The sequence below is a fragment of the Nyctereutes procyonoides genome, unplaced genomic scaffold, assembly GCF_905146905.1.
Source record: "Nyctereutes procyonoides isolate TBG_1078 unplaced genomic scaffold, NYPRO_anot_genome, whole genome shotgun sequence".
Lineage (NCBI taxonomy): Eukaryota > Metazoa > Chordata > Mammalia > Carnivora > Canidae > Nyctereutes > Nyctereutes procyonoides.
In genome coordinates, this window is record NW_026575043.1 from 37922956 (window position 1) to 37934091 (window position 11136).

General features: G+C 48.7%; 1 protein-coding gene across 2 annotated transcripts; it reads left to right on the top strand.

Annotated features, from left to right (window-relative positions):
- The first annotated feature begins 308 nt into the window (after nt 1-308).
- On the top strand, nt 309-10787 carry PRAME (PRAME nuclear receptor transcriptional regulator). Of its 2 annotated transcripts, XM_055322171.1 has the most exons (5): nt 309-424; nt 6139-6202; nt 7499-7818; nt 8217-8825; nt 9936-10787. In XM_055322171.1, exons 2-5 carry the CDS (start codon nt 6170-6172, stop codon nt 10510-10512), a joined length of 1539 nt encoding a protein of 512 aa, XP_055178146.1. In that variant the 5' UTR covers nt 309-424; nt 6139-6169; the 3' UTR covers nt 10513-10787. The 2 variants fall into 2 exon arrangements, with proteins under 2 accessions (XP_055178146.1, XP_055178147.1); XM_055322172.1 differs by lacking the exon at nt 6139-6202 and having other exon boundaries at nt 314-424.
- The last annotated feature ends 349 nt before the right edge of the window (nt 10788-11136 follow it).

The following is an 11136-nucleotide window of genomic DNA, read 5'->3' on the forward strand; positions in this document are numbered from 1 at the left end:
GCACTTGAAGTGGGGAGGCTGCTGTAGGAATCCGGCCCCCTGGAGGGGCCGGGGTGCGTGCGTGCGTGCGTGTGCGTGTGTGCGTGCGTGTGTGCGTGCGTGCGTGCGTGCGTGTGTGCGTGCGTGCGTGCGGAGGGGGCCGCTGAGGGCACGAGGCCTCCGGTTCAGCCCCAAGTGGCGGTCAGACCCGGAGATCAGAGGAGGCCCGGGTCTCGGGTTTCCCGTTTCCTCAGCGGCGTTCGCGGGGGTCTGCTGAATCCACGTGCGGACGCGCGGCCTCTCCTTGTTCCCGGAGCACTGGGGTTCTCGCTCTCAGACGTGGGTGCACGCAGGTGACTGGCAGGATAGCCGACCAGGGGAACCGAGTGTCGGAGGCTCTGAGGCCGGTCAGAGCTGCACCGGAGTGAGCGGAAGACGTCCTCGGGTAAGCGGGCCCCTGAGCCGCCTCAGCTGTGTGGAGAGACCTCGCCGCTGCGGTGGTTCTTGTTACCGAGGAGCTGGACGCACACTGCTCCCCGAGGCTGCCTGAGGGCGGACGGAGATGCAGGAGCAGGCCCCGTACTTTCTGGTCGTTTCCCCAGTGGGCCGTTTGTCCTTTTTCTTTTCTTTTTTTCTTTTTTTTTTTTTTTTTTTTAGATTTCATTTATTTATTCATGAGACAGACACAGGCAGAGGGAGAAGTAGACTCCACACAGGGAGCCCGACGCAGAACTCGATCCCAGGTCTCCAGGATCAGGCCCTGGGCTGAAGGCAGGCACTAAACCCCCGAGCCACTGGGGCTCCCCCTGTCCTGTTGCTTTTATACAAGAAGCAACTCTAGTGTGTTGGGCAATGCAGCCCCAAAGCCATAGTTATGTTCAGAACCTCTGCTTGGGGTGAAGGAGCCAGGCTGGCTGCAGACCCCAGACACTTGACTCCTATTTGAGGTCAAGCAGGGATGGAGTGAGGGAGCCCTGGAAAGGTTTGGTCATTTCCCTGTGAGCTTGGTCCCTTGGAGGTAAGGGACATGCCTTGAAAGAGCCCAGCTAGTCCTCTGGCTAAACCCCACAGAGTTCGGGGAGTCTGTGTGGCCCAACCTGGAACTGGAGAATGGACAGAGGCCCCAGGACAACCTTACGCTCTGCGTGTGTCAGGCAGCACACCAGTGTTCTTGACACCAGGACATCTGCCTCTAACCTCCAGAATTACTTGCCTCCAGAGCAGGAAATATTCCACAGCCACAAACACTGAACGTGTCCATGACAGGACAGTCTGGGCCCAGGACCCTCAGAGGAAAAGAACATGCAAAGAGGAAAGCCACAGCTTCAGAGGAGTTTGGGGCAGAGAGAGAAAAGGATCAATCTTTTAGAACTGCTGAGCTGAGGTGCCCCAGACAGTGAGCTCAAACCTTTGCGATGCCTTCCCCAACGATGCGATGGGGTTACTGTACCTCTCCCCAACGCCTCTTTCTGGATACCTGGCAGGGCCCACTGACCTCAGCTGAGGACAGACCTGCTGACCCGTGGACTGTGGTGGGTAATGTCTAAGTGGAGGCTCCTGTTCTCTGACTTGTCCACTGCTGCCACACATAGAAAATGTTCCCATTTTCAGGTGACTTTTCCAGGCACGTCCCCATCATGCTGGTACAAGTGACAGCCACAGAAAGCCCTGGACCAGGGGCCTCATTCCTATGCTCCCCTCCCATGGCCTACTCTGTGACATGGGTGCCAGTGACCCATCACTGTGATTCCGAATCCAGCTTCAAGCTCACATTCCCAATCTCCCAGAGAAGTGTGAAGGGAGAGTATGACTGACAAAACAATGAGGATGTCTCTGAGGAAGTGACTTCTGGCAGACATTTTCACACTAAAGGAACCCTCTCGAAAATATGTCATGGCATTGAAAACATGAAGGATAAAATGTTGGAAGCCTGTCCAAACTTAGAAAGCATGACGGTTTGCAGAAAAGATGCTCACTCTGTACCAACAGTTATATGAGAAGAGTGAAACTACTCTTGATACGTCTTTTTTTTTTTACAGAGAAATGGTTTAATTTTCAGTGGTTTAAAATCAACACACTAAATAAATAGTAGTTTTACTCTTTTATTCATTTCTTAACGTGTTTATAGCCAACAAGAATAGAATTCTTCATGGTTGGAAAAAACAACAAAAAAAAAAAAAACGGTTTTTGAATGGCCACAGAAAAACTCTAACTTTGCATGGTTTGTTAAGATGGCTTTGCATAGTTTCATGTTGCATGGCCCAGCTCTACCGTGCAAAGCAGAGTCAACCTGTGATTCATTTATTTTTCAGCTTGCTGCTCTTTTCATTTGCTTACTCAATAGAATGCAAGGTCTCTGGCACTCAGTAAATGTTTTTGAGTAAATTAAGGACGGAGAATAGAAGGTGTGTCTGGATATGGGGAGAAGGGGTCAGCTGGGCTAGAGACTTTCCTATGAACATGTCTACCCTGCCTCAGGACCTTCGTCAGCCCTCATCTTAGGGCATAGGTGATTTTTGCCAACAAGTGTGAGGCCATTGTTCCTGGAATCCTGAGGATCATTGCTCCTGCTCCAATGGAACGTGCCTGATAGTCTGATGTATCTGGTTTTGCTCTGAGCCTCCACGGCCACCTTATGGCTTAGAGTTAAAGATTTGAGGGTCATTTGGATGACAGGGACACAGTACTAGACCCCATTCTCTCTATTTCTTAAGCACAGTTAACAGTCTGACGAGGCTGTGAAAAGGAGGCTAAAGAGCAAAATCCTAGGAAGTATCCCTCTCCGGGGCTGAATGCCAAGACTAAGGCCCTCTCCTTCTCTCAAAATCTCTGTCACTGTTGCATCCAGGATTAATGCTTGCCACTTTCTCCCTTTCTCCAGATTCTGTTGGTCTGATTCAGTGCCCTTGAGCTAGAGGGACACACACACACACACACACACACACACACAGCCCCTGACACCTCACGTGCCCCGAGGTGGTCTCAGACACAGGTCTCCACCGTTTAAGGGACACAGCTCCGTGGGAGCCAGAAGATCTGGCCTCCTGCTCTACTGTCATTTCCTCCTCTTCCTTCATCCTAGGCCTCGCATTGGATGCTCTGGGCCATTCCCAGTTTAGTTCCCCTCCTGCCACCGGCTTGGAGTGAGTTGTCTGCTTCCCCCCAGCCTCCAGAAGCACATCCCCAGGAATAACCAGCTGAATCTAGAGTGACCTTGACATCAGGAAGGTCCTCATTGATGAGGAAGAAAGAGGGAAAATCTCTTGTTTAGGTATAGATGTTACTGGATCTGAAGTGAAGCCAGATCTCAGTACAAGAAGGAGCAGGGAGGGCCAAGAGAGACTACATTTTTAAAAGCACAGAGGGCAAAATATTTCAGGGCAAGAATTAATGTGACACCAGAGGGAAATTTCAGAGACATACTGGTTATGCATGGAATCTTGTGTTCAAGGGCTGCCTTGAGGGAGCCTGAGGTGAGGCTGCTGCATCAGGACTGGGCTCCTGGCTTCTCCTTAGCCTGGTGCCCTCAAGACCAGCAGAGTTAGGGTCTTTCTCTAGAACTCAGGAAGGGTCTTCCTTTGGCATTCCTGGAGCCTTTTGGATCTAGGAAAATAGACGGGCTTATTTTCTTTCTACACTTTATGGCTTGTCATATTCTTCAATATAGTGCTCAGTAGAACTGGGGGAGAATTCCTTGATTTCTGTTGATACTGATGGAAGATGGAAAGGTATTCCCCAGTATCATGGCCACACCCCAGGCTCCAAGAGAGGTGGGTTGACATTCCAGGGACATACTGGGCTGCCACGTTGGCACATGGCGGAAGGACAGAAATGTTCTAAAGGCCCCAATAAGGCAGATGCTCTGGGATCTGAGTTGGAATTCTGTGAATGGAAAGATGAGCAGAGATCACCCCGCTCTGACCTATGTAGCAAATGAAGACCATGAGAACAGGTGGCCAGGATGCAACAGAAACATCCTTCAGATTCATGCCTTGGGCTCAGGGACTTGTCCTGAGCCAGTCCTGATCCTGGGCAGGAGGGACAGCACTTCCTATAGATTCTGCCTCTAACCCCACAGCATGTCCCTTGGTCCAAAGGCTCCACATGGAAATGCACAGAGGAGTCTGCCTTTTTTCACAAGGGAAGAGTGGCTCATACTAAACATTTTTAGATCTGAAGACAGTGGTCACTTCTGCCTCCTTGGATTTCCTAGACACTGGGATCCCATAGACCCTTCGCAAGCTTGGACTTCTGCAGGTTTCCTGTTTCCCCGAGGTCCAGGTGGAGTCTTGTCAGTCTGGTGTCTCTAACATTGAGATTGGCGTGGGGCACATCCATCCCAACCCCTTGCCTGAGGGTGCTGTTATTCCCTGCGGGGAGCAGTCTGATTCACCAGGCTAAAAATAAAATTAACAGTGAACTTTAAATTTCCTGTAAAGGTTATTGGAGGTACTGGATGAAAAGTTCCAGAGCAGGATTTCTGAGCCCACTGAGTTAGCTCAATAATTAGGGACATTTAAGATTATCTTTGTTACTAATCCCCCGTCTCCTGCAGCTGATTGACGATGGTTGTTGCCTGGGGGCTAAAAGGCCCATAGAGCACATTCCAATTCATCTCTATTTGATGCAAAGCCTACTGGTATAGGTAGTAGAAATTTGGAGAAAGCAGCCTCTGTGAAGATACTAAAGTGGAGAACATCCTTCAAAGAATCCCAGTGTCCTCGCCAGTGGTAGAGAAGAATTTGTTTGGGCATCACAATGCAATAGCGTGGAGAATTCTTTGTGAGCACAGGTTCTCTCCCTGTGTGTTCTAAAACGTCAGAACTACCAATATGTGTTCTCTCCCTGTGTGTTCTAAAACGTCAGAACCACCAATATGTGATCCAGCCCAACATGAGAATCATCCCTAAATTTGGCAGATCTTTAAATGTCAAATAATAGCTTCACATTTTGTGAGGGAAAAGTGTTGGTGTTTGTGCACTGAGCTTAACAGAGAGAAAAATTTGTATTTTTGTTCTTAATGGCACTCTCTCAGCAGAATGGGAGTAACTAAAAATCTTAGGGGCAGGGCCAGAGGGGTTTTTTGAAGCTATATTTATATCAGTTATGTATTTCTTTATATATATTTCTCAACAATTATTCATATATATAAATATATATATAAAGCTGTTTTTATTAGTTTTTTAGGATTGAGGAAATAACAGTTGTTAATATATACTTGGGAAGGCGCCTTTGAAGATCACAGTTGGGGCTTAGGCCCCTGGGAAATGCCTAGACCTGATCTGCCTTTGAAAGGGCAGGATATGGAAGAGGATACTTGATCCTAAAGAGGACGTCCTCTGGTGGCAGCTTCTTCATGACAAGGACATATGCATTTAGCTTTCCCTGCCTCTAAGACCCCAAAGAGCCCATGGCTCTAGAATCCAACTAGTCATGTCCTGGATTTGGTTGCCAATTCTGTTCTGACCTCTACCTACCCCAGATTCCTATGTTGCATCTTTTCCAGCCAGTGTGCTGAGCTGCTCCCAACCTTCTAGGAGGAAATGCCTTTTACCTCCTGGGAAGGAGGGTGGATCTTCTCCCTGTCCTTGGATTTAAAGGATCCATAGTCTTTGAACTCCTCAAACAAAATGTATTTTTTCTTGTCTTGGGTATTTCCTTTGGTCCCATTACAAACACCCCGCCCCTCCCTTCTCCTGGCTAACTCCTACTTGTGATTTTGACCTGACCTCCTTCAGGGAAGCCTTGACCCTCAAAATCTGGAACACCGGGGCAGCCCGGTTGGCTCAGTGGTTTAGCGCCACCTTCAGCCCAGGGCCTGATCCTGGAGACCCAGGATGGAGTCCCACGTCGGGCTCCCTGCATGGAGCCGGCTTCTCTCCCTGCCTGTGTCTTTGCCTCTCTGTCTCTCTCTCTCTCTCTCTCTCTCTCTCTCTCTGTCTCTCTCTCTGTGTGTGTCTCATGGATAAATCAATAAAATCTTAAAAGCCGTTAAAAAAAAAATCTGGAACACCAAGCATCTCTCATAGTCTGTCCATGAATGCACACATGGTTTGCAGTTTTAAGGTACCATAAAGTATAAGTGAATATTTGATATTCTGGAATTTATTTTGTTTATTTCTTTTTTTCTTTTGGGATAACACCACTGTCTGCATAAAGCTGTCTTAACTCGAACATTTGGGTTATTCTGATGTGGCCAAAACTCCCCCAAGTATACCTCCAGGTTGGTTTTCTTTTCTTTTTTTCTGTTTCATTTATGAATGGGGCTTATGATTCAGTCAGTTGTATGGAGAAAGTAAAAAACCCAATCTGGATTAAGTGGATGGGGATCCTGAGATAATAGCATTGTGCTTTCAGTTGGAAATTTCAGCTAGGATTTGAAAAGGAAGGTGTGGCTAAAAAGGCCTACCATATTGTTTCTGTGGAGCCAGAGGAGAGACCCAGAAGCTGGAGTATTAGACCCTGCCTGAGGTCTGAGCAGATTGCTCCTGGAACCATGCCCCATTCTGGTGAGGCAGAAGCTCTAAGCTTGGGACACTGCTATCATACTGCCCTCAGCCATACAGTATAAATGAGCAGCCTTTGCTTTTGCCTCCGAATGCAGTTTTGCCTTAATCTCAAACATTTTGGTCTCTACTCTGATAATATGCTGTTTTATACATCTACAGTATTTTCTTAACCAGATTTTTTGGAAATGAAAGACCTCTAATTAGTTGTAATTTTTTGATGACGTTTTAAATATTTAGTTTGTGCTTGGTAATTATAGTTCATATAATTTATCATTTTGTGATTTTACTATTTAAAGCTTTTTTAGAAAAATAATAAGCTAAAAGCTTAAAAATGTTCCATAGGAAAAAAAATAGTCTATGGAATATTTTTAAAAGTGGCGGCTGTGTTCTGAATGTGAGTTCTGGGTTCCCATAAATAAAACAGTAATTCTCATATCTGTAGGGGAGACATATAATAAAATCATCTTGGAAATAGTGCATTTTTTTGTCCCCAACTTCCACATACTATTAAATACCTTATGCCACTTTTATGCTTCGATATGTTTTGAATGATGCAGTGGCAATCATTGTCCAGGTGTCCCTTAAGCTTTCCCATCTGGATGATTTGTTAGAGCTGAGAAAGAGGGTCATGTGACATTCCCTATTTCTCTATATGTTCAACCCTCATGTGATAATCAGCAACTTTTCCCTGAAAGGGATGGGGTCAGTTTTCAGGCACTTCAGTACTAACTGTGCAGTAGGGCTGGAATTAATTGCAGCAGTAGCCGGATATGGGATGGGGCTGGTGGTCATCTTGCTCCCCCACTGAGGCCTGGTGAGATCTGTGTTCTGATACCAGTAGGGGCAAAGCTGTGGCTTCGTGGCCACTCAGCAGAGAATGGAATGGAGTAAATAGAGGTCTCCCCAACTATTGCCAGAACAGTGACTTTGGCCTTGAGTTGGTTCCTCTCAAGGGTGGAATGCTAATGGGCTTGCTCATACTCAGCCTTGTTCCCTGAATGTTTTGCCAGGATTCCTTCCGGAGCAGATTCATCAGGATGAGCATGCCAGCCCCACCCAGACTCCTGGACCTGGCAGGTCAGAGCCTGCTGAGGGATCAGGCCTCAGCCATCGCTGCTCTGGAGCTGCTGCCCATGGAGCTCTTCCCACCGCTGTTCACAGCGGCCTTCACTGGGAGGCACAGTGAAACCCTGAAGGCAATGGTGCAGGCCTGGCCCTTTGCCTGCCTCCCTTTGGGGGCCCTGATGAAGGAGCAGCAGCCTCACCAGGAGACCTTCCAAGCTGCACTTGCTGGACTTGATGTGCTGCTTGCCCAGGAGGTTCGCCCCAGGTGAGGGTGATCCCATAGACTGGGAGGGCCCTCGGGGTCCAAGCAAGTACAGCTGGGGTCAGGGAAAAGTGCAGGGCCGCAGGAAAGGCCAGAGACATCGGTGAGAAAGCTCAGAGCAGCCTTGGGGCCATGGCTGGGCTCCTCTAAGAGAACAGGCTGTGGACATGTATAGCCGATTGACCTGCAGAGGTGACCAAAGGAGTGCCTAGCAGTGGCACTTAAAGGTACTGCAAGTGGGGACCAGGAAGGATCACAGTAGCCCAAGGAGCCACTGACGTCCAGGGTATGGAGTAAAAAAGTGAAGGTCAGGTATCTGGGCCTTGCCTAGATTCTGAGACTCACAGTCTTATTCCTGTTGATCTGAAAGCATCTCAGTCTGTACCCCATCTTCCCCACAGGAGGTGGAAACTGCAGGTGCTGGATTTACGCAAGAATGCTCATCAGGACTTCTGGACTGTATGGTCTGGGACCAGGACCAGTATGTACTCCCTGTTGGACCCAGAGGTGCCTCAGCCCATGAAGAAGAGGCGAAAAGTGGAGGGTTGCAGGCCAGGGCCCAAGCCACCCTTGGCTCCTGTGGAGGTGCTGATAGACCTTTGCCTCAAGGAAAGAACCCCTGACGAGTCCCTCGCCTACCTCATCCAGATAGCCCAGCAGAGGAAGGGTATGATGCACTTGTGCTGTAAGAAGCTGAAGATTTTCGCAATGCCCATGCAGAACATCAAGAAGATCCTGAGAATCATACAGCTGGACTCTATCCAGGATTTGGAAGTGAATTGCACCTGGAAACTGTCCACCCTGGGGAAGTTTGCTCCTCACCTGGGTCAGATGGGCAATCTGCGCAGGCTTCTCCTCTCCCACATCCACATGTCCTCCCATACCACCCTGGCCAAGGAAGAGCAGTGCATCAGCCAGTTCACTGCTCAGTTCCTCAGGCTGCACCACCTTGAGGAACTCTATTTGGACTCTATCTCCTTCCTTCAAAACCGCCTGGACCAGGTACTCAGGTGAGGGATGGTGAGGTTTCTCAGTGGATAAGCATAAGCCCTTTTTTATTTCAGTAAAAGGTGATGGGCATCTGCTGTGTACCTGCCATCAGCAGTGCCAGAGTGCATGAGTCTCCAGAAGGTCCACACACTGTCCCTGCTCTGTCCCTATGCACACTGTCATGTAAAATCCCAGATAAAGATTGGAGATATGAACTGGGATAGATATTATTCAAAGGGGCTCCTAGCTAGGAATCTGTATAAGGGGAGCTTGGCAAATGAGGGTGGCTTTGGGAATTCTTCCTGAGAAAATAATACCTATGTCCTGATGACCAAAAATAACTAAACTTGAGAGCATTGATGAAGGGAAAGCATATCTGATGTGAGGTTTTGGGTCACAAGCTCTTCACTCGGCAGCTTTGTCAACCTGAGCCTCTCTCTCCGAACCTGCTTCTGATTCCCTGTCTGTAAAGAGTTGCTCTGGGTTCCACATAAGGCAGTAGGGAGGGAAGGAATGCCTAATTCTGAGGATGAGGGGAGCAGGAGTGAAGAATTGTGGGAAGTGACAGCTGGTATGTGGAGGATGCAGTGATCCAGGGTAGGCCCTGCTGGCTGCATGTTGCCAGACCTTACCCAGGTTAGCCCTTCATGCACAGCAAATATCAGCCTCTTCAAAAACAAGTAACAGTGACAGGGGTCATAGAAGTGGCCAGAAGGAAGCGGAGCCGAAAGCATGTCTAGTCTTGTCTCCCAGTACTAAACGTCACCAGTTCCCTTCCCTGTTAGAGACATCATCGGGCCAGGCTTCCCTCTGAGTGCCTCACTTTGTTAGATTGATTCATGCTCACAGCACCTCCAAGGGCATGCCACCTCCAAGGGCATGCCGTGCTCCACTTGACAGCAGGGGGTGTTTGAGGTTCTGTTTACTTCGCCAAGTCACCTAGCAAATGAGTGATAGAGAAAGGACTCCTTTGAAACTTAGGTTTGAGTGTCTTTTCTCCCCACATGGCATCCTGAGCTTGACTGTCATCGGTAATACCCTGGGTCTCTTTCTTCGAGGCCCAGGTCATCCCCACATCCCTTTGTCTACCATCTCCAACCCCCAGAACTAACTACTCTGTCTCTCCCCAGGTGCCTCATGACCCCCTTGGAGACCCTGTCAATAACTAATTGTCTGCTTTCGGAATCTGACTTGACACATCTGTCTCAGCACCTGAACGTCAGTCAGCTGAAGGACCTGGGTCTCAGTGGGGTCAGCCTGACCAATATGAGTCCTGAGCCTCTCCAAGTTCTGATAGAGAGAGCCTCTGCCACCCTCCAGGACCTGGACTTGGACGAGTGTGGGATCATGGACTCCCAGTTCACTGTCATCCTGCCTGCCCTGGGCCACTGCTCCCAGCTCACGACCTTCAGCTTCTGTGGAAACCCCATCTCCATGGATGTCCTGGAGAACCTGCTGCGCCACACCATCGGGCTGCGCAAGCTGAGTCATGTGCTGTATCCGGCCCCCCTGGAGAGTTATGAGGACGTCCGTGGCACCCTCCACCTGGGCAGACTGGCCCACCTGCATGCCAGGCTGAAGCAGATGCTGCAGGAGTTGGGGCGGCCTGGCATGGTCTGGTTCAGTGCCAACCCCTGCCCTCGCTGTGGCGACAGGACCTTCTATGATCCAGAGCCCATTCTGTGCCCCTGTTATATGCCTGCCTAACTGAAATACATGTATCATTGGCTTTACTCTGAGGACTTGGACACTGAAGCCTAGGCATACGTCTATGTTACAAGAGCACAGAAGCCACAGTTTGAGAAATTCTTCCTGATGTGAGCAGAAAAAGGAAAGGTGATTCAGAGGGGGGGGATGTTGACTTGGGAGTTAATAGGATCTTTGGGGAGATGCATCTTATAGTGTTAGAATTATGAATCTGAATTTCTAGAGGGAGATTCAAGTTTGGGAGGTAGATGTGGGAGTTATCCCTGCATAGATGGTTGTAAAAACATGGTCAGAAATAAAGAGAACCTCAGTGTCAACTGTCTGGTATCCTCTGTGCTACATGAAGTGTATTCTCCAGTTTAAACCTCAGGAACCTGCAGTTTCTGATTAAACAAGAAATTACAGCATTCGTGATGCTCAGAGACTAAGCTGGGTGAGGTTCAGCTCCGGGAGTTCATGGCACTGTTTATCATTCCTCCCTTTGGCTCTTGTCTCTGGTGCACCTGTTTTTTTTTTTTTTTAAGTTTTTTTTTTTAAGATTTTATTTATTTATTCATAGAGACAGAGAGAGAGGCAGAGACACAGGCAGAGGGAGAAGCAGGCGTCATACAGAGCCTGACGTGG